A 23,682-nucleotide genomic window follows, 5' to 3' on the forward strand; every position below is an offset into this window, starting at 1 on the left:
TCAAAAGGAAAAGAAAAAAACAATTCAAAGGAGGCCTTTTCTTTTCTTGTGTCTTAAATGTCAATGATCACAAAAACTTCTGGCTTCTCTTCATTATAGACCTGCATTGCTGAATATGTTATTGCTTTGACTTCTGTTCCCTAATGTTGGGGATAGAGAAAAAGCAAATAGGAAAAAAAAGACATTGAAATCAGAATCATTAACTCTGGCAACAACTGGCTGACAATCAAAATTTTAAAACATACTTATTATTCCGAAAAACTCAAAACTCACATGAAACAGTTATCAAATTAATACAGTACTATGCACTGATCCAACAGAAATGTGAGGTAATATGTACACAGTGGAGTTAGAAGTTGGAATTCTTTTTTTTTTTTTTTCTTTTTTGCAGTTTTTGGCCAGGGCCAGGTTTTGAACCTGCCACCTCCAGTATATAGGGCCAGCACCCTACTCCTTGAGTCACAGGCGCCACCCAGAAGTTGGAATTCTTTTTTTTTTTTTTTTTTTTGTAGAGACAGAGTCTCACTTTATGGCCCTGGGTAAAGTGCCGTGGCATCACACAGCTCACAGCAACCTCGAACACCTGGGCTTAAGCGATTCTCTTGCCTCAGCCTCCCAAGTAGCTAGGACTACAGGCACCTGCCACAACGCCCGGCTATTTTTTGGTTGCAGTTTGGCCGGGGCCGGGTTTGAACCTGCCACCCTTGGTATATGGGGCCGGCGCCCTACCGTCTGAGCCACAGGCGCCGCCCGTGGAATTCTTTTTTTTTGAGACAGAGCCTCAAGCTGTCACCCTGGGTAGAGTGCAGTGACATCACAGCTCACAGCAACCTCCAACTCCTGGGCTCAAGCGATTCTCCTGCCTCTGCCTCCCAAGTAGCTGGGACTACAGGCACCTGCCACAACGCCTGGCTATTTTTTGGTTGCAGCCATCCTTGTTGTTTGATGGGCCCAGGCTAGATTCAAACTCGCCAGCTCAGGTGTATGTGGCTGGCTCCTTAGCCGCTTGAGCCACAGGCGCCGAGCCAGAAGTTGGAATTCTTAATCGTGGCTTTTTTTCTACCTAGAAATTATCTGGGGTGGCGCCTGTGGCTCAGTGAGTAGGGCGCTGGCCCCATATGCAGAGGGTGGCGGGTTCAAACCCAGCCCCGGCCAAACTGCAACAACAACAACAAAAAAAAAATAGCCGGGCGTTGTGGCAGGCGCCTGTAGTCCCAGCTGCTCGGGAGGCTGAGGCAAGAGAATCGCGTAAGCCCAAGAGTTAGAGGTTGCTGTGAGCCGTGTGACGCCACGGCACTCTACCCGAGGGCGGTACAGTGACACTCTGTCTCTACAAAAAAAAATAAATTATCTGACCTGCCTGATCATCAGATTTTTCATTTACGTAACTGGAAGAATCAATGAACACAAGTTATTCTACTGTATGGCTCAGGGCTCCTTCTCAAGCCCCAAACCACTTCCTTATAATGACCTAGGCCCTCAACCCATTCTCCTCAGCTGCACCTCTTGGGATTCTTTCCTTTCCAAGTCCAGCTGAAGAGTGAGATATAGTTTCCCAGGTCAAAAGCTCTCCACACAATTCTGATACATGATACTTTATCCGACCCTGCCCTAGTTTAAAACCACAGGATTAGATGTTCTCCTAAGTTCCTTCCAGCTCTAAAAAGAACCTACAATAATTCTGTACACCACAAAATGTTATCAGGCAATGGGTGAATGGCATTTGCTAGCTCCACAGCACAAAAGAAATCTGAAGATTTCACAGAAAGATTGAGTGGCGGCACCTTTGCTTTTTCCTTTCTACCATAATCACCCAGCAAAAGCACAACCTAAATCAAATTTAATACTATACAAATTGGTATCAACTTAAATGTATATCCACAGATCTAAACAGGCATTCAGCAGTGACCATAATCCTGCATTTACCTCTAAATTCTACTTCTCACTCTCTGAGAAAATTATTTCACATCTTCTTCTCTAGCATCCCTCCCTCATTCTCACTCTCAGCCAACTGTGTTTCCTGAAGGAAATTAAAATCAATAGAAATGGACTCATCTTTCCACCATCAAATCTACTATGAGCCTCTCCTCCAGTTACAATGAATGGCCTGTCCCTATCCTATGGAAAGCCCATTTCTCCAGTTCAGCACTATCTCCCACACCCCACTACCAACATTTACTAGAGAGGCTGTGGTCCTATCTGCACAACTTTGTTTCCTACTATTCTCCCTTCTGTCTTAACTTCAGTTTGCAGTTCCTTCAACATAACCTACTTCACTTCAGGCCTTTATACCTGTTTCTTCTCCCTGGCCCAGGCTGGATTCCAACCTGCCAGCTCCGGTAAGCCGCTTGAGCTACGAGTGCCAAGCCAAATATGCCTTTTCTGACCACCTTTCCCCCTCCATCATCTAACCCTAAAATTGTATTATTTATTTCTTTACACGTTTGTCTGGCCTTCTACTAAATTTTAACCTCAGTTAAGTACAAAGATCTCATTTGTCCTGTTACATGTCTATCTAAAGTGCCTAAAATTGGCTGGGTGTGGCGGCTCATGCCTGTAATCCTAGCACTATGGGAGGCTGAGGTGGGCGGACTGCCTGAGCCAGGGAGTGGTCCCGTCTCTAAAAACAGCTGCATTGTGGCAGGCGCCTGTAGTCCCAGCTACTTGGCAGGCTGAGGCAAGACAATCACTTGAGGCCAGGAGTTTGAAATTGCTATAGCTATGAGGGCAAGAAAGTGAGGCTCTCTCACTCAAAAAAAATAAAGAAAGAAACAAACTAAGAAAAAGAGTTAAGTCCTTACAAGTTGGCAAACATTGAATTTTTTTTTTTTTTTTGAGAGACAGAGTCTCACTTTATGGCCCTTGGTAGAGTGCCGTGGCATCACACAGCTCACAGCAACCTCCAACTCCTGGGCTTAGGCGATTCTCTTGCCTCAGCCTCCCAAGCAGCTGGTACTACAGGCGCCTGCCACAACGCCCAGCTATTTTTCTGTTGCAGTTTGGCCCGGGCCGGGTTTGAACCTGCCACCCTCGATATATGGGGCCAGTGCCCTACTCACTGAGCCAAGGGCACCGCCCCAAACATTGAATTTTTGCCAGAATTTAGAAAAACACGGAAGAGGCCTCTTTGCCTTTTCTTTGTCACAACAATGGGGGCCCATTTGATGACTATGGCAAATGTATCCGGCTCGGTAAACTTATCTTTTCTTTCTCAATAAACTTTGTTTCATGCTTACCTTAAAAAAAAAAAAAAACACAGAAGATAGAAGGTATTTTAGCAAATATCTAATCCAACATCTTCATTATGGAAGAAGAAACCAAAACTCAAAAAGGCAAAGGAACTTTCACTTCCACAGCAATCTGAGCAAACCTGACCCTGAACCCAATGCTGACTCCTGATCCACCAAATCATATGTGTGAGGTCCTTTTCTTCTTTTTTTTGGAGATAAGAAGTCTCAATTTGTCGCTGTTGGTAGAGTGCTATGGTGTCTTAGCTCACAGCAACCTCAAACTCACAGGTTCAAGGGATCCTCTTGGTTCAGCCTCCCAAGTAGCTGGGACTACAGGCGCCTGCCATAATGCCCAGATATTTTTTTAGACAAAGGTCTCACTCTTGTTCAGGTTGTCTCAAACTCGTGAGCTCAGGCAATCCACCTGCCCCAGTCTCGGAAGTGTTGGGATTACAGGTGTGAGCCACTGCGCCTGTCAAAATCATTGTTTTAACATAATATATCCAGATAGACAGAGAAGATTGAGAAACTAACACCTTACACCAATTATTAGAACTGGTTGAAGTTTATTGTCACATATGTGAACTGTAGTGTAACTAAGTAACGTTTTCAATGGCTGAAATTTAAGACATACCTGAGGGTGCTTAGACAATGAAAATTCTTCTCCCCACCTTGAGAAGGAAAATTAAAACATGATTAAGATTTAACACTTGTTCTCTATGTATTTTTACATAAGCCTTAGAAATGTGGTTAAGATACCAGAAAGCCGTCTGGGTGAGTATTTCATGAGGAGAACCCCCCGGGCAATTGAAGCAGCTTCAAAAATACACTACTGGGACTTGATCAAACTAAAAAGCTTCTGCACAGCTAAGAACACAGTAAGCAGAGCAAGCAGACAGCCCTCAGAATGGGAGAAGATATTTGCAGGGTATATCTCTGACAAAGGTTTAATAACCAGAATCCACAGAGAACTCAAACGCATCAGCAAGAAAAAAACAAGGGATCCCATCGCAGGCTGGGCAAGGGATTTGAAGAGAAACTTCTCTGAAGAAGACAGGCACCCGGCCTTCAGACATATGAAAAAATGCTCATCATCTTTAATCATCAGAGAAATGCAAATCAAAACTACTTTGAGATATCATCTAACTCCAATGAGACTAGCCTATATCACAAAATCTCAAGACCAGAGATGTTGGCGTGGATGCGGAGAAAAGGGAACACTTCTGCACTGCTGGTGGGAATGCAAATTAATACATTCCTTTTGGAAAGATATATGGAGAACACTCAGAGATCTAAAAATAGATCTGCCATTCAATCCTGTAATTCCTCTGCTGGGCATATACCCAGAAGACCAAAAATCACAACATAACAAAGATATTTGTACCAGAATGTTTATTGCAGCCCAAGTCATAATAGCTAAGTCATGGAAAAAGCCCAAGTGCCCATCGATCCATGAATGGATTAATAAATTGTGGTATATGTATACCATGGAATACTATGCAGCCTTAAAGGAAGATGGAGACTTTACCTCTTTCATGTTTACATGGATGGAGCTGGAACATATTCTTCTTAGTAAAGTATCCCAAGAATGGAAGAAAAAATACCCAATGTACACAGCCCTACTATGAAACTAATTTGGGACTCTCACATGAAAGCTATAACCCAGCTACAACTTAACAATAGGGGGAAGTGGGAAAGGGGGGGGTGGGTAGAGGGAGGGGAATCGGTGGGATCACACCTGTGGTGCATATTACAGGGGTATTTGCGAAACTTGGTAAATGTAGCATGTAAATGTTTTGGCACAGTAACTGAGATAACGCCGGAAAGGCTATGTTAACCACTGTGATAAAAATGTGTCAAATGGTTTATGAAGTGAGTGTATGATGCCCCATAATCATATCATTGTATACAGTTATGATTTAATAAAAAAAAAAAAAAAGATACCAGAAAGCCAAAAGAGCTGGAAGGGATAGGGGAGCTCTAAGTTTCTTTTCTTTTTTTTTTTAAACAGAGTCTCAAGCTGTCGCCCTGGGTAGAGTGCTGTAGCATCACAGCTCACAGCAACCTCAAACTTTTGGGCTTAAGTGATTCTCCTGCCTCAGCCTCCCAAGTAGCTGGGACTACAAGCACCCACCACAACATCCAGCTATTTTTTGGTTGCAGTTGTCACCTGACCCAGGCCAGGTTTGAACCTGCCACCCTAGGTGTATGTGGCCGGTGCCCTTGCCAACTGAGCTACAGGTGCTGCCACTCTAAGTTTCATTTTCATATCAGGAGATATAGCTATTGGGGGACTTGTATTCAACAGCCATTGGCTGCTCTCAAGGTTGACAGCTCCTCACAATGAAAGTACCCCAATTCAGTGTGCCAGGCTAGATTCTCAATAAACATGATCTAAACTTGATTTACATTTTATAACTTTTCCAAAAATGCCCATGATTTGTATAAAGAAGACTGCTAGAACCTGGGCAAGTCTCCTCTCTCCTTTTGATATTGATGTGGCTAAAGATCACAACAGCGTAGTACAAAGAACAAAGTTTTAAAATTATGTTCAATCACTTATTGGCTGATTTGTGTGTGTTTCCTTAACCTTAAAAAAAAGGTGGGGAGGGCAGCACCTGTGGCTCAGCGAGTAGGGCGCCAGCCCCATATGCCGAGGGTGGTGGGTTCAAACCCAGCCCCGGCCAAACGGCAACAAAAAAGTAGCTGGGCATTGTGGCGGGCGCCTGTAGTTCCAGCTGCTCGGGAGGCTGAGGCAAGAGAATTGTGTAAGCCCTAGAGTTAGAGGTTGCTGTGAGCCGTGTGACGCCACGGCACTCTACCAAGGGCAGTACAGTGAGACTCTGTCTCTACAAAAAAAAAAAAGGTGGGGGGAGAGATAATAAGAGACTCACGTTACAAAGAGAAACTAATGAAATTCAACATAAAATGGGGCCAGGCACAGGAGTGCATGCCTGTAGTCCTACCTACTTGGAGGCTAAGGCAGGAGGATCACTTATCAAGCCTGTGAATAGCCACTGCACTGTAGCCTGGGTAACATAGCAAGACCCTATCTCTGTCTCTAAATTAATTAAAAAAAAAAAAAAAAAAAGAGTCTCACTTTGTCGCCCTTGGTAGAGTGCCGTAGCATCACAGCTCACAGCAACCTCCAGCTCTTGGGCTTAGGGGATTTTCTGATCTCAGCCTCCTAAGTAGCTGGGACCACTGGCACCCACCACAACACCCAGCTATTTTTTGTTGCAGTTTGGCCAGGGCCGGGTTTGAACCCACCACCCTCAGTATATGGGGCCGGCGCCCTACTCCCCGAGCCAGATGCCACCCACAAGAACCTATCTCTTAATTTAAAAAAAAAAGTAAAATAAAATAAAATGGAAAAGATAACCTATATATAGAAATAACTTAAAAGATACTGAAGAAATCTGGGAAACAAGTCCAATCAGAATGATCTAATCAAGTGTTTGCAAACTCTGTAAGAAAAATATATATATATATGTATATATATAAAATTTGTTAATAGAAGGAACTAACAGAAAGAATATTTTGGCTAAGATCAAGTGTAATAGAAGGAATTGGTTTACTATAATCCTAGCACCTTGGGAGGCTGAGGCAGGTAGACTGCTTGATGTCAGGAGTTCGAGACCAGCCTGAGCAAGAGCAAGACCCCCATCTCTACTAAAAATAGAAAAACTGAGGCAAGAGGATCGCTTGAGCCCAAGAGTTTGAGGTTGCTGTGAATTATGATGATGCCATGGCACTCTACCCAGGACAACGGAGTGAGGAGATGACCTAATACACCCCCATATAAGATAAAATCTCAATTCAATTCAAGGTGGAGGGAAGGGGAACAAGGGAGGGGGAAGTGAGGGGGATTGATGTGCTCCCACTTAATGGATACAACTACCAGAGGAACGGTATCTAACAAACACAAACCTCATAACCTAGTTGTTTGTATCCTCAGATTTAAAAAAAAAAAAAAAAAAATCGCTTCTCAGCCTTTTGGCTAAGATCAAGTGTAAAGACAAAAAAGAAGGAACCAGTTTAAACAGGTCTAAAAAGTAAGGATATATGAGAAAGGATGTGTCAGTGTTTTTCATCTGCCAAGCTGGGCTTTATTAAATTCTGTGCCACTTAGCAATTATACTTTGAGATTTTAAATACATAATATGTATATAAATATATGTTATATATATTCCTAAAACTCAGCAAATTGGGAATCAGGCTTCACCACCAGAATCTACTTTATTCTGACAACTTTCCAGTCCTTCAAAGCTCAGGTGACCCCTCATTCCTACTACTCTAGGTGTCTTGCTAAACCCAATCTGCAAAGTAGGGATTTGAGAGCAAAGTCAAAATAGGGCTTTGCAGATTGAGTTTAGTAATCCTGTAATTTACATTTTGGCTTGAGTTCTCAGCCACTTATATTCAATGAAGAATATAACTTTAACATCTTTCATGGGGTACTTAAAATAAGTTTCAAAACTTACCCAATTGACCGTAATCTGAAATTTCTTTGATCAATATTAAGCACTTTCACTTCCTAAAGAGGAAAAAAATTATTTTATTAAGAAAAAAATGTTCATCGCAAGCCATCTCCTAAATCAATACCTTTCCTAGAAAATAATAGCTTCTCAACACAAAGAAAATTAAATGGCTCATTAAATCAGGATAAAACTAGATGTATTTCAAGGAAATGTTTTTTCTTGCATACTGAAGGAGGTATTTTTAAAAAATGTACAATCTAAAAACACGAGTCAGTCTGGGCGCCAATAGCTCAGTGGTTAGGGCGCTAGCCACATACTCGGAGGCTGATGGGTTTACATCCGGCCCGGGCCTGCTAAACAAAAAAATAGCCAGGCATTGTGGTGGGCACCTGTAGACCCAGCTACTTGGGAGGATAAGGCAAGAGAATCGCTTGAGCCCAAGAGTTTAAGGATGATATGAGCTATGACACCACAGTACTCTACCAAGGGTGACAAAGTGAGATTCTGTCTCAATAAAAAAAAAAAACAACCCAGGAGTCAAAAGAATGTCTCCGAAAGTTATGATAGAGGGATATAAGATTTCAATCACTTCAGCCTATTCTGTATAATACTGTAGGCACCTGAACTCTGTAAGATGAGAGACTCTGTTGGTAGAGCATGTGCAATGGAGCTGGGAAGGGAAGAAATGGAGGAGTTACAGAAACAGGGAGGGTCATATATGTTAGTTAACAATGACCTGGGAAGGTATTCCCTTGTACAGGTTGACAGCAGCACACAATCTCCATTTTCTTTTTCCTTTTTTCAAGTTAAGGCAAACTAAAAGAAACAATTGTTTAACTTAGGCCCACATGTCAGAGCTGCTACAGTTCAAATGGACAAAAGGAACGTAAATGGACACAAATATAGCTCAAATTTGGGAAACAAAAAGTGTGGAGGAAGACTGCAGGAGCAGTCTAATTACACAATCCTGGTTAGTAACACATACGTGATCAGAGAGCTAAATGCAAAATGCATATATGTAGTTAAGCTCAGATTAACCAGGAAGTGCCTGTGGAGATTATAATTTCTACAAATAAGTATCATCTTACATAGCTGTATGGATTGGTTTTTGCATTATCACTTGTTATATTTTAAAGGGTGAAACTGTTTGCTCAGTATAAAAGAAAAGCCCTTGCTTACCCGGGGTATGAAGAATTCATCAGCACTGAACTTATAAAGCCATTCATCCAAAAAGTGAAACAGAAGAGACTGTAAATCATCTCCTACACAGGATCAAAAAAGCCATAACAGTATGATGTTTAATAATTCTGACCTCTACAAACTTAACTGAATTTAGAAGAATAATGGATTTCTTAGGCTAGCTGAAACAGAAAGAACAAGCTCATGATCAACTGTTGTTTTTACTGTGAAAATATAGTGAGATTATGTAGAATACTGCACATTCATATAACAATGTCTTTCTTGTGAACAAATCTGTTACCTTGGGTTTCTACTTCTACTGTCTGGAGGGGCTCCACAGTCCCAGTATCTGTCATGTAACCAAACATGGCCATTGCACATTGCTCAAATGCTTCTTCCAGGGTATCTCCCCATGCATGTAACCTAAGGAAACATATTCATTCTATGTGTAACATAATCCATTACAGGAAAAAAGCTTGACAGCAAAGTCAAAATAAAATCACTATGAGTCTGGATATAGTGGTTCATGCCTTGAATCCCAGCATATTGAGGCTGATGTGGGAGGACTAAATGAGGCCAGGAGATTGATACCACCCTGGGCAATACAGTGAGATCCTGTCTCCAATAAAGAAAAAAAAAGAAAGAGCCAGGCGTGGTGGCACAAGCCTGTAGTCCTAGCTACTAAGGAGGCTAAGGCAAGACTGCTTGAGCTCAGGAGTTACAGTAAGCTATGATCATGCCACTGCACTCCAGTCTGGGTAACAGAACAAGACTTCATCTCTACAAATAAATTTTTTTTGGAGATAGAGTCTCACTATGTCACCCTTGGTAGAGTGCAGTGGCCGTCACAGCTCACAGCAACCTCAAACTCTTGGGCTTAAGCGATTGATTCTCTTGCCTCAGCCTCCCAAGTAGCTGGGACTACAGGCACCCAACTCAACACATGGCTATTTTTTTGTTGCAGTTGTCCTTGTTGTCCAGCAGGCCGGGGCCGGGTTTGAATGCACCTGCCTTGGCATATGTGGCCAGCGCCCTAACCAGTGAGCTACAGGTGCCAAGCCCACAAATAAATAAATTTAAAAAAATAAAAATCAATATGATAAATATACAACTAAATCAATGCCTCAATAAACTTAATGGGACTGAAACTGGGTTCTTTTAAACAGTCATTTTCATGTTATGAAGGAACCAAAATGAGAAGAGAAAAATTAAAATCGGGGACACCAAGATTAAAACATTCAGTTTAACCTTTTAAAGACACAGTTTCAAATGAACAAACTAGCTATACTCACTGGACATCCGCTGTATGATCCAAATCTGAGGGAGAGAGAGAAAAACAACTTATAAGTCACTAAACTTGACTCTGAAATCACAAGAAAATAACTTTAGTTTATTATTATGTTAATTATTAGTTTATTATTCTGGAGCACCAGAAAGTAATGACTACTATAGCACCCTCGGTTGGATCTACTATCCTAACATTTTCAGAATCCATTCTTCACCTGCATCATGACTCCTATCAATTCTTCCCACTCAGAATCATAGATTAGGCTTAGAAGGAATTCTTAAGAAATCATTTTGTATAATTCCTTCACTTACAAGAAGAAATCTGTAATCCAGACAGACTATGTGACTTGTTTAGGATTACCCTATAGATTAGAGGCAGGGTTGGAACTAGAACTGAGGCTTTCTTTTCTTTTCCTTCCTATTCTTTAAAAACAGAGTCTTACTCTGTTGCCTTAGACTAGAGTACCATGGGAAGAGCCTAGCCTCACAGCAACCTCAAACTCCTGGGTTCAAGGGATCCTCCTGCCTTAGCCTCCCAAGTAGCTGGGGCTATAGGTGTCTGCCACAACGCCCGGCAATTTTTTGTTGCAGTTGTCATTGTTGTTTAGCTGGCCTGGGCCAGGTTCGAACCTGCCAACTTTGGTGTATGTGGCTGGTGCCATAACCACTGTACTACAGGCGCTGAGCCTCAAGCTGGCCTTTAACTCCGGACTTCAAGGGCTCCTCCTGCCTCAGTCTCCCAGAGTGCTAAGGTTACAGCCCAGCCAGGAAATGAGGTTTTCTGATGCCCAGTTTAGTGAACTTTGCAGTGTATTCAAGGTTCAAATTCATCTCTAATTCACTAAGAAATATTACTGAGAATTAAGTTTTAGACACTAAGGGGCTCACGACCAACAGAGATCACATACATGTATTAAAGCAAAAGACAGGTATTAACCTTAGAGAAATAAAACATATGTTCACAAAAAAGACATAAGAATGTTCACAATTTTATTTCCAAAAATTAAAAATTCAGTGTCCATCAGTGAGAGAACAGATATACTGAGTGTTAGATGTTGACAGGTGGTGGAAAGATACCACAGAGAACCAGGGCAAGTTGAATTAACAGTAGAGATTTATTAAGAGCATCTGCCAGGGCTTGGTGCCTGTGGCTCAAGTGGCTAAGGCACCAGCCACATACACCTGAGCTGGCTGGTTCAAATCCAGCCCAGGCCCACCAAACAACAATGACAACTACAACCAAAAAATAGCTGGGCGTTGTGGCGGGCGCCTATAGTCCCAGCTACTTGGGAGGCTGAGGCAAGAGAATAGCTTGAGCCCAGAAGTTGGAGGTTGCTGTGAGCTCTGATGCTACGCACTCTACAGAGGGTGACAGTTTGAGGCTCTGTCTAAAAAAAAAAGAGAAAGACCATCTGCCAGCCTGGTTCAGGGCCTGTAGCTCAGCAGCTAAGGTGCCAGCCACGTATACCAGAGCTGGCAGGTTTGAACCCAGCCCAGGCCTGTCAAACAATAATGACAACTACAACCAAAAACTAGCTAGGTGCTGTGGTGGGCGCCTATAGCCCCAACTACTTGGGAGGCTGAGGCAAGAGAATCGCTTAAGGCCAAGAGTTTGAGGTTGGTGTAAGCTGTAATGCCACAGCACTCTACCGAGGATGACACAGTAAGACTCTGTCTCAAAAAAAAAAAAAAAACATCTGCCAGCAGATGGGCCACCAAACATGGAAAATGGCAGCAGCACTGAGTTAGGGTAAGACTCTCTTTTATTTTTTTAAGCCAGAGTCTCACTTTGCCATAACTCCCAACTGTTTTTTTTTAATGAGATTGGGGGTCTCACTGTTGCTCAGATTGGCCTTGAACTCCTCAGCTCAAACAATCCACCCACCTCCTGGCCAGGAGCCTCTTTTAAAGCAATTTGGGGATATGGCTCACTGTAGCATGAGGTAGAAGGGAGGGCCACACACGGAGATCAAAGGTCACCTGCTGGAGGCCTTGTAAGAGGTACCAGGGTCAACTGCTGGAAAAGGAAGAAAAGTTAACTTTTTTTTTTGAGACAGAGTCTCACTTTGTCACCCTTGATCAAGCGCAGTGGCGTCACAGCTCACAGCAACCTCAAACTCTTGGGCTTCAGTGATTCTTTTGTTTCAGCCTCCAGCTACAACGGCCAGCTTTTCTTTTGAGACGGGGGTCTCAGTTCTGGCTCATGCTGGTCTCAAACCTGTGAGTTCAGGCAATCCACTTGCCTCGGCCTCCCAGAGTGCTAGGATTACAGGCGTGAGCTCTACCTTGGCTGGAAATTTATCAACCTTTCAAAAGGACTAGCCAGGGTGGAAAGTCCACATTCTACATTCCAGGAACAACTATCCTACAATATTCAGAGACAACAGGGCTTTAACCATTGTTTTGCACTTTGACCTTTGGCTTATTCATTCAACTTCTTAGCCCAGTTCCTCTAAATGGCTACCTAAAATGGTCATGCTTATTACACTAAGGGTTTGAGGACCCCTTTCTCACACCGAGATACAATCATATTATGGAATGCTACTCAGCAGTACAAAAGCATGAACTAAGGGCAGCGCCTGTGGCTCAGTGAGTAGGGCGCTGGCCTCATATACGGAGGGTGGCGGGTTTGAACCGGCCCATGCCAAACTGCAACAAAAAATAGCTGGGCATTGTGGCAGGCGTCTATAGTCCCAGCTACTTGGGAGGCTGAGGCAAGAGAATCACCTAAGCCCAAGAGTTTGAGGTTGCTGTGAGCTGTGACACCACAGCATTCTACTGAGGGCAACATAGTCAGACTCTGTCTCAAAAAAAAAAAAAAAAAAGTTGGATGAGAACTGCATAACTCTCAGTATGTAACAACTGGATCAAAACCACCTGCCCTGGGCCCGGTACAGTGGCTCACGCCTGTAATCCTAGCACTCTAGGAGGCCAAGGCAGGTGGACTGCCTGAGCTCACAGGTTTGAGATCAGCCTGAGCAAGAGACCCCATCTCTAAAAATAGTCAGGCATTGTGGTGGGTGCCCATTGTCCCAACTACTTGGGAAGCTGAGGCAAGAGAATCACTTGAGCCCAGGAGTTTGAGGTTGCTGTGAGCTATGACACCACAGCACTCTACCAAGGACAATAAAGTGAGACTCTATGTCAAAAAAAAAAGAAGAAAAAAGTACACACCACCACCCACCCTGGACCAAAATCTAGCATGGCTTCTAGCAGCATAAGCCTATAATGACCCTCCCCTTCCATTAAAACACCAGCCAGAGAAAGTGCAGCATGGTCAGGAGGAGGAGGACTTATTACTGCTTGTTCCAGCTGACCCTGACTGACCTATCTTTCTTACAGCATGCACTAAAAAGGGCTTAGAATTGTGAATACGTGTCTCTTACAACTCAGAAGTGTCTTTCTCAAGGACCTGAAAGACATGCCTTTGGAATGTGATCATCAGGAAGGATGGGGCCTCTGTCTCTCAGTCTCTGTGGGAAGACAGAACCCTAACTTGGATAACTGTCAGCAGACACAACACACTAGCCTTGTCACATCTACACTGACCAGCCCTTTGTACTTTTTCACCTCTCTGACTCTAAGCTCACGCTCTCTCCCCTCTCCCATGCTCCCTTTAAAATGCCCAGGCATCTCCAAATCAAAATGGAGCCTAGCTCTTTGCCCCGTTGTCAGTTATTACTGAAAAACACTTGTATTCATGGCCTTGACTAACATCTGGCAGACAGTTACCCAAGTTATGACTGTGTATTCCCACAGAGACTGAGAACCAGAGGCCCCATCCTTCCTGATGATTACATTTCAAAGGAATGGCTCTCTGGGTCCTTGAGAAAGACACTTCTGAGTAGTAAGAGATGCATAATCACAATTTTAAGCACTTTTGAGTAGTAAGAAAGAGAGGTCAGGGGCCTATATCAGGTGTCAGCTAGAACAAATAGTAAACTGTAGTTTACCTTTCACATGTGTGAAGCCAGACATAAAAGAATCTATAATGTATGGTTCCAGTTTTATGAAACTTTAAAACAGGCAAAATTAAGGTATGGTGATTGAAAACACAACATTGTCTGCCTCAAGGTAAGGAGGTGGAGGACTGAAAAGGAACAAAAGGGAACCCTCTAAGTTGATGGAAATGATTTTCTAATTTTCTTTCTTCTTTCTTTTCTCTCTGTCTTCCTGCTCTCGCACTTTCTTTCTGAGACAGACTCTCCCTCTTGTTACCTGGCTCTCTCACCCTGGCCAGAATACAGAGGTGTCATCGTAGCTCATTTCAACCTCAAACTCCTAGGCTCACAGATGCACAGGAGGAAAAGAAAAGAGCATTTTTAACACCTCTTCAACTAATTGTAGATAGAATAGTGCAGCTCACGAAATGACTTACACAAGTTCTTTTTCTTCTGTAATTGATACTTTGACAAGCAGAACACTTTATACATATTTCCCATTTTGTTACACAGAATATTAAAAAGGCATGTACTCACAGCATTCACAAGTTAAGATTTGACAAAATTAATATTCTTACTGATTCATCAATGACAAGCTTAACTGAAATTACTCTTCCTTTTCTTCTTTCTTTCTTTTTTTTAGACAGAGTCTCACTTTGTCACCCTGGGTAGAGTGTGGTGGTGTAATAGCTCACAGCAACCTCAAACTCTTGGACACAAGCAATACTCTTGCCTCAGCCTCCAAAGTACCTGGGATTACAGGTGCCTGCCACAACACCCGGCTAGTTTTTTCAATTTTTTGCACAAACAGAGTCTCACTCTTGGTCAGGCTGGTCTCGAACTACTGAGCGCGAGTAATCCACCCACCTCGGCCTCCCAGAGTGCTAGGATTGACTTTTTCTTTTTTTAATTTTAAGTACATGGTGGTAAAAAATACAGTGACCACCAATATAATTTGGTACTGCTGCCTCAATTTGTGGTAGTGGGCCAGAAGTTTTACCTACCATTACTCTTTCACCATAAGTGCAAATTTTTTTTTTTTTTTTTGGTTTTAGTCTCACTTTATTGCCCTCAGTAGAGTACCTTGGTGTCACAGCTCACAGCAACCTCCAACTCCCCGGCTTAGGCAATTCTCTTGCCTCAGCCTCCCAAGTAGCTGGGACTACAGGCACCCACCAGAACACCCAGCTATTTTTTTGTTGCAGTTTGGCCGGGTTCAAACCGGCCACCCTCAGTATGTGGGGCCGGCTCCCTACCCACTGAGCCACAGGCATCGCCCCGTAAGTGCAAATATTGACAGTGAAAAAAAAAAAAAAAAAAAACTCAGTATTATTATGAAAATAGTTTTGATATCACAGACTCTCTGAAAGGGTCTGGAGAACCCCGGGTCCACAGAATACCCTTTGAGAACTACTACTATATGTTACACAGATATTCAGTTTCTGGAAATTCACTTGTGTGCACTCTTCCTCATATACATTAGACTTCGATAAAAGCTTTATTTTCTAATGTTGCAGGAAAACGGTGAGAATTAAAACAGACACTTAAACCAGCAATACAGAGGAAGGAACCTTTAATTGCCAGAAAGAACTCAGGTGCCCCAAGGCATAAAATGCTGAGTTCCGGGGAACAGTCTGTCCAACCTATTTTATACTTTTTTTCTTCAACTCAGTATCAGCTGCATAATTACAGTTACAACAAAGGGTACAAGGAGTTAATGATTATATTTCTCAAGACAGGGTGCTGTTATCTGTTACATAGTTTTTTCCAAGGTTATTTTAGCTCAGTGTAAAGTTTGTTCTTATCTTTAGAGGAGTTCTTCTGGAGCTGCCTGCTGCTTTCTCAGGATCACTAAGAAGTATAAGATTTATTTCTCCTTTCTCACTAATACATAGAATAAACATTGGTGGGGGGGCTATTTTTTTGAGACAGTCTCACTCTGTTGTCCCAGGCTGTAGCGCCATCATAGCTCTCAGCAACTTCAAACTCCTGCGCACAAGAGATAAGCCTCCCCATATGGTTGAGAGTAGCTGAAACTTCAGGCATGTGCCCCCACACCTGGCTAATTTTTCTATTTTTAGTGAAAGTGGGGTCTCACTCTTAACTCGAGCTGGTCTCAAACACCTGAGCTCAAGCAATCCACTGCCTTGGACTCCCAGAGTGCTAGTAGGCCTGAGCCACCACACCCAGACAATTTTTTTTTTTTTTTAAGACACAGGCACATACCATGACATGTTAATTATTTTTTTTTTGAGGTTAATTTTCTGATTCATGGATTCCTCTGTTTAATATTTATTGATTTTGGTCTTCTCCTTCACTTATTTTTTTCTTTTTACTTTTAACATTTTTTTTTTTTTGCAGTTTTTGGCTGGGGCTGAGTTTGAACCACCACCTCCGGCATATGGGGCCAGTGCCCTACTCCATTGAGCTACAGGCACCGCCCTAATTATTTTTTTTTAATTTCCCTTTTTTTTTTTTTTTTTTAGAGACAGAGTTTCACTTTATCACCCTTGGTAGAGTGCCATGGCATCACAGCTCACAGCAACCTCCAACTCCTGGGTTTAGGCGATTCTTTTGCCTCAGCCTCCCAAGTAGCTGGGACTACAGGCGCCTGCCACAACACCCGGCTATTTTTTTGTTGCAATTTGGCTGGGGCTGGGGCCGGCACCCTACCTACTGAGCCACAGAAGCCGCCCTAATTTCACTTTTTTTAAGTGTATTTTTTTTGAGAGTGTCTCACTTTGTCACCCATTGGTTACTAGCAACCCTGTTTTCTATTTTCTTTTTTTGAGACACTCTCACTTTGTTGCCCTCGGTAGAGTGCTGTAGCGGCACAGCTCACAGCAACCTTAACCTTCTGGCTTAAGCAATTCTCTTACCTCGGCGTCCCAAGTAGCTGGGACTACAGGCGCCCGCCACAACACCTGTCTATTTTTTTGTTATAGCTGTCACTGTTGTTTAGCAGGCCCAGGCTGGGTTCAAACCTGCCAATCCCGTGTCTGGGGCCAGCACCCTAGCCATTAAGCTACAGGTGCTGAGCCTTTTTTCTTTTTATCTTTTGGAGATGGAGTTTCACTATGTTACTCAGGTCGGTCACCAACTCCTGACCTCAAGTGATCTTCCTGCCTCCACCTTGCCTCCCAAAAGTGCTGGGATTATGGGTGTGAGCCACTGTGCTTAGCAGCCAAGAACTATTTCATAATCTCAGAATGGGTAAGACCTTCCTAAGTATGGCATCTCAGAAGACAAAAAAAAGGCTAGGGTGGTGCCTGTGGCTCAGTGGGTAGGGCACCGGCCCCATATACCGAGGGTGGTGGGTTCTAACCCGGCCCCGGCCAAATTGCAATAACAACAACAACAAAAAAAAGAAAAGAAAAGAAAAAAAAAATAGCCAAGCGTTGTGGCAGGCTCCTGTAGTCCCAGCTACTTGGGAAGCTGAGGCAAGAGAATCGCCTAAGCCCAGGAGTTGGAGGTTGCTGTGAGCCGTGTATGCCACAGCACTCTACCGAGGATGATGGAAAGAGAATCTGTCTCAAAAAAAAAAAAAAAAAAAAAAGGCTAATAAATTTCACTACCAAAAACTACTTTCTGTGTAGCAAAAAAGACCAATAATCCAAAATAAAAAAAGGGTTAAGAACATTAACATCCGGCTAGGCGCCCGTAGCACAGTGGTTATGGCGCCGGCCACATTCATACAGGGGGGCGAGTTCAAACCCAGTCTGGGCCTGCTAAACAACAAGGACAACTTCAACAACAACAACAAAAACTAGCCATTGTGGCAGGTGCCTGTAGTCTCAGCTACTGAGGAAGCTGAGGCACTTTACCAAGGGCGACAAACTGAGATTCTCTCTCAAAAAAGAAAAATAAAGGCTCAGCGCCTGTGCCTCAAGCAGCTAAGGTGCCAGCCACATATGCCTGAGCTGGTGGGATCGAATCCAGCCTGGGCCCGCCAAACAACAATGACAGCTGCAACCAAAAAACAGCCGGGCGTTGTGGTGGGCGCCTATAGTCCCAGCTACTTGGGAGGTGGAGGCAGGAGAATCGCTTGAGCCTAGGAGTTGGAGGTTGCTGTGAGCTGTGATGCCACAGCACCCTACCCAGGGTGACAGCTTGAGGCTCTGTCTCAAAAAAAAGAAAAAAGGAAAGAAAAGAAAAGAAAGAAAAAGAAAATAGCCTCCTGAGCATCTGGGACTACCAGCGCCCGCCACAACGCCCGCCATTTTTTTGTTGCAGTTTGGCCAGTGCCCTACCCAGTGAGCATAGGCGCCACCCCATCAGAATTCTTTTTGAGGGAATCATTTTATTTATAGAAAAGAGGGCTTGCCTCTGAAACTTTCATCGAAGTAAATTGCTTTTCCTGTCGTGGCGGTCCTGTGTGGAGTCGGCTCGTGTATCTGTGAGTCCCTAAGATTGACAGGGTTTTCGTACCCCAGGGGCTACACTGGGCAGCACATCATGCCACAAAATGAATATATTGAATTACACCGTAAACGCTATGCATATCGCTTGGATTACCATGAGAAAAAGAGAAAAAAAGACAGTTGAGAGGCTCATGATAGGTCAAAGGCAAAGAAGATGATTGGTCTGAAGGCTAAGCTCTACCATAAACAGCGCCATGCTGAGAAAATACCAATGAAAAAGACTATCAAGATGCATGAAGAGAAACACCAAATAAAAGAATGATGGAAAGACTCCACAGGGAGCAGTATCTGCCTATCTGTTGGACAGAGAGGGACAGTCCCGAGCCAAAGTACTCTCCAATATGATTAAACAAAAAACGAAAAGAGAAAAGTGGGAAAATGGGAAGTCCCTCTGCCCAAAGTTTGTGCCCAGGGAGAAACAGAGTATTAAAAGTTATTCGAACAGGAGGGCGGTGCCTGTGGCTCAGTGAGTAGGGCGCCGGCCCCATATGCGGAGGGTGGCGGGTTCAAACCCAGCCCCGGCCAAACTGCAACAACAAAAAAAATAGCTGGGCATTGTGGTGGGCACCTGTAGTCCCAGCTACTTGGGAGGCTGAGGCAAGAGAATTGCATAAGCCCAAGAGTTAGAGGTTGCTGTGAGCCGTGTGACGCCACGGCACTCTACCGAGGGTGGTACAGTGAGACTCTGTCTCTACAAAAAAAAAAAAGTTATTCGAACAGGAAAGAGAATGAAGAAGGCTTGGAAGAGGATGGTTACTAAAGTCTACTTTGTTGGGAGATGGCTTTGCGAGAAAACCACCTAAATATGAAACATTCATCAGGCCAATGGGCTTGCGTTTCAAGAAGGCCCATGTAACACATCCTGAACTGAAAGCCACCCTTTGCCTGCCAATATTTGGTGTAAAGAAGAATCCTTCATCCCCGTCATATACAACTTTGGGTGTTATTACCAAAGGGACTGTCATTGAGGTCAATGTGAGTGAGCTGGGCCTTGTGACACAAGGGGGCAAAGTTATTTGGGGGAAATATGCCCAGGTTACCAACAATCCTGAAAATGATGGATGCATAAATGCAGTCTTACTGGTTTGATAACCATTTCACACAAGTAACTTCTTGTTGAAGATTACACGACAATTGAGAAAACCAGCATTACTGTGATGTTTCTGAATGCTACCAAACAGCCTTACATGTCTGCAGTCATTAAAAGAACTATTTATTAAATTGTACAAAAAAAAAAAGAAAAAGAAAATAGGGCGGCGCCTGTGGCTCAGTGATCAGGGCGCTGGCCCCATATACCGAGAGTGGCGAGTTTGAACTCAGCCCCAAACTGCAGCAAAAAATAATCAGGCATTGTGGCGGGCGCCTGTGGTCCCAGCTACTAGGGAGGCTGAGGCAAGAGAATCACCTAAGCCCAAGAGTTGGAGATTGCTGTGAGCTGTGTGATGCCACGGCACTCTACTGAGGGCAATAAAGTAAGACTCTGTCTATATGGAAAAAAAAAAAAAATATATATATATATATATATAAAAGAAAAATAAGATAAATAAATGCATAAACAAAAATACTATATTAAAATTGTTTTTAAGTGGGAGAAAGATGTATGGTAGGGAGATATGCTGGGTTTGGAAAGCACAGAATCTAGAATGCTAAACACTTGGACTTCATACTGAGGACAATGGAAAATTAATAAAAGATTTTTTTTTTTTAAAGGTACAGTCTCACTCTGTTGCTCTTGGTAGAGTGCCATGCCATCATACCTCATAGCAACCTCAAACTCTTGGGCTCAAGCGATTCTCTTGCCCCAGCCTCCCTAGTAGCTAGGACTACAGGCCTATACAACAACACCTAGCTATTTTTAGAGATGGGGTCTTACTCTTGCTCAGGCTGGTCTCAGAAAGGGTTAGCTTAGGCAATCCACCCACCTCGGCCTCCCGGAGTGAATACAGGCATGAGCCACCATGCCCAGCCTAATAAAAGATTTTAAGCAGAGAAACAGAGCCAGATTAGCTTCCCCAAAACATGGCCACCTTCAGGAATGACAGCTTATCATTTAATATACATTATTATATATTCCTCAGAAAAAGGATCCGAGATGCAAAGATAGGCCATGTGATTTGCCTAAAGCCACTAAACTAATAGATGGCAAAAACAGGCCTTTTTTCCTTTGGGCTTTCAGCTTAAAGGAGGCCAAGATGCAACTTTGTTAGTCCAGAACCTGGGTTCATCTGACACCAGATGCCACCTAAATTTGACCCCAAAGAGATCAAAGTCGTGTACCTGAGGTGCACCGGTAGCGGAAGTCAGTACCACATCTGCCCTGGCCCCCAAGGTGGAATCATGGGTTTGTCTTTCCACAAACGTTAGTGACGACATTGCCAAGGCAACCGGTGACTGGAAGGGTCTGAAGATTACAACGAAAGTCACTAGCCAGAACAGACAGGCCCAGATTGAAATGGCACTCCTGCCTCTTCCTTCATCATCAGAGCCCTCAAGGAACCATCAAGAGAGGCTTGGCACCCTTAGCACAGAGGTTGCAGCACCGGCCCCACACACTGAGGCAGGTGGGTTCGAACTCACAGGGCCTGCTAAACAACAATGACAACTGCAACAAAAAATAGCTGGTGGTGTAACAGGCAGCTGTAGTCCCAGCTACTGAGGAAGCTGAGGCAAGAGAATCACTTAAGCCCAAGAGTTTGAGGTGCTGTGAGCTGTGACCCCACCGCACTCTACTAAGGGCAACATAGTGAGACTCTGTCTTAAAAAAACAAAAAAAAGGAACCACTGAGAGACAGAAATAAACAGAAAAATAGGGTGGTGCCTGTGGCTCAGTGAGTAGGGCTCCAGCCCCATATACCGAGGGTGGTGGGTTTGAACCCAGACTCGCCCAAACTGCAACAAAAAGATAGCTGGGCACTGTGGCAGGCGCCTGTAGTCCCAGCTACTCAGTAGGCTGAGGCAAGAGAATCACCTAAGCCCAAGAGCTGGAGGTTGCTGTGAGCTGTGACGCCACAGCACTCGTGAGACTCTGTCTCTAAGAAAAAAAAGAAACAAAACCATTAAACACAATAGAAATATCACTTTTGATGAGATTCTCACACAGAAGCCACACGGAACTTTAGCCAGAGAACTCTCTGGAACCATTAAAGAGATCCTGGGGACAGCCCACTCCATGGACTGCAATGTTTTTGTTTTTTTTTTTTGTAGAGACAGAGTTTCACTTTATTGGCCTCAGTAGAGTGCCATGGCATCACACAGCTCACAGCAACCTCCAACTCCTGGGCTTAGGCCATTCTCCTGCCTCAGCCTCCCGAGTAGCTGGGACTACAGGCGTCCGCCACAACGCCCGGCTATTTTTTTTGTTGCAGTTTGGCTGGGGCTGGGTTTGAACCCGCCACCCTCGGTATATGGGGCCGGCACCCTGCTCACTGAGCCACAGGCGCCCCCCCCCCAACTGCAATGTTGATGGCCCCCCCCACCCTCCTGACATCAACAGTGGTACTGTGGAATGCCAGCTAGTTTAAAAGTATAAGGAGGAAAATGTTTCAATATAAATGCCCACCAACCCAGTAATGGATTAACAAACTGTGGAATATTTATACCATGGAATACTATTCAACCATTAAAATAGATGGAGACTTGGGTGGCGCATGTGGCTCAGTGAGTGGGGCGCCGGCCCCATATTACCAAGGGTGGTGGGTTCGAACCCACCCCCGGCCAAACTGCAACAAAAAATGTCCGGGCCTTGTGGCGGGCGCCTGTAGTCTCAGCTGCTCAGGAGGCGGAGGCAAGAGAATCACCTGGACCCAGGAGTTGGAGGTTGCAGGTAATAAAGTGAGATTCCGTCTCTAAAAAAAAAAAAAAAAATAGATGGAGACTTTGTATCTTTTGTATTAACCCGGATTGAGGTGGAATGCATTCTTCTTAGGAAAGCATCTCAAGAACGGACAAGCAAGACTCCAACGTACTCAATTCTAATATGAAGGCAGCAGATGACCTAATACAAGGCGGAGGGGAGGGTAGTAGGGGAATGAGGGGGCTGGGAGAGGGGAGGAGGAAGTGGGGTTGCAGGGTCATGGTGTGTCACACCCCTTGGGGGCAGGACACAATCATAAGAGGAACTGTATATAATAAATACAATCAGTGTAACCTAATTCTTTGCACCCTCAATGAATCCCAAACTATAAAAAGAAAATGTTTCATGAAAGAATCATTTGACACTCCCCTCCTCCAAAAAAGCAGGCATTTATTAAACTAACATCCGATTAAAGTAAAACATCAATTTAGTAATCTCTACTTAGTTTTTCGAGTCCTTTAACATTGCCACACCCTATAACCATCTCACCACCCATGGGGACATAAGGCGGGTGTGGCAACCCCGCAAACGTTTGAAAACAGTTAATTCACAAAAATAACTGTGATTAGGCACATGTGAAAGACGCCCAAGAGACTGTAAGTGGGGGAGGGGAGGTCCAGGTTTCCCAACTATCAAACCAGGTGGTTTTTCCCCTCATAACATCTGTGGAACAGTTAAGAGAATGCTGCGTGCCTGCAGCACCTGAAGACAGAAGCCACCTACTCACATTCGTATTTCCTGTTGACTGGCGGATACTTGGCCTTGATAGCCTTCTGCTCTTCAGTCAAATTGTAGTCCCTAACATCTTCCTCTTCCTGCGCCATGTCTGCGGGACTGGACACCCTACTTCCGCCCTTTATCTGCCGGACTTCGGCAGTGCTTTACAACTTCTGCTCCAGGCTCCGCCCCTTGGCATGCACCCTTAAAGAACCAGGACGCCATTCTGGAGTTCGCGGACGCAGTTCGGCATCTGCAGTTTTCATTTTAGGCCCTGCCTCTTGGATGACGTTTGAAAGGCCAAAAATCACATTGCGTGCCCTTGTTTCGTCACTCGTTCTCTCTAAATACTAAAGAAACAAGTCGAAGGGCACCTTAAACACCTGTAAGTAAAAGAGTTGATAATTATACCTGAACGCAGGTGTACTCTAAAAAGATAGTAAGTTTAACAGCTTTTAAGAAAATGGCTGCCGAGAAGGGGGGCCGGCCAAGCCTCTCTCCCGTGACTCTGGAGGGCGCAGTCCCATCAACCCCCGCGCGCGCAATCCGTGGAAGTCGGCTCCGGGATGTGTG

General features: G+C 44.0%; 1 protein-coding gene and 1 pseudogene across 2 annotated transcripts; one reads left to right on the forward strand and one right to left on the reverse strand.

The window, feature by feature from the left end:
* Nucleotides 1-23: 23 nt before the first annotated feature.
* ZBTB8OS (zinc finger and BTB domain containing 8 opposite strand) lies at nt 24-23,606 on the reverse strand. 2 transcript variants are annotated; one of them, XM_053577329.1, is made up of 7 exons: nt 23,120-23,604; nt 10,183-10,207; nt 9,192-9,313; nt 8,891-8,973; nt 7,715-7,767; nt 3,865-3,901; nt 24-140 (listed from the first exon to the last, which is right to left on the reverse strand). In XM_053577329.1, exons 1-7 carry the CDS (start codon nt 23,214-23,216, stop codon nt 54-56), a joined length of 504 nt encoding a protein of 167 aa, XP_053433304.1. In that variant the 5' UTR covers nt 23,217-23,604; the 3' UTR covers nt 24-53. The 2 variants fall into 2 exon arrangements, with proteins under 2 accessions (XP_053433304.1, XP_053433303.1); XM_053577328.1 differs by lacking the exon at nt 24-140 and having other exon boundaries at nt 718-3,901; nt 23,120-23,606.
* LOC128575563 (ribosome biogenesis protein NSA2 homolog) lies at nt 18,299-19,774 on the forward strand (annotated as a pseudogene).
* Nucleotides 23,607-23,682: the final 76 nt, after the last annotated feature.

The sequence above is a fragment of the Nycticebus coucang genome, chromosome 22 (assembly GCF_027406575.1).
Source record: "Nycticebus coucang isolate mNycCou1 chromosome 22, mNycCou1.pri, whole genome shotgun sequence".
NCBI lineage: Eukaryota > Metazoa > Chordata > Mammalia > Primates > Lorisidae > Nycticebus > Nycticebus coucang.

Coding starts and splice junctions, on each gene's coding strand:
- ZBTB8OS (XM_053577328.1), bottom strand. CDS start 23,216: ATGGCGCAGGAAGAGGAAGATGTTAGGGACTACAATTTGACTGAAGAG. Junction 10,208..23,119: donor AGTCAACAGGAAATACGAAT/GTGAGTAGGTGG, acceptor TCTCTCCCTCAG/ATTTGGATCATACAGCGGAT. Junction 8,974..9,191: donor AGTAGAAGTAGAAACCCAAG/GTAACAGATTTG, acceptor GATCCTGTGTAG/GAGATGATTTACAGTCTCTT.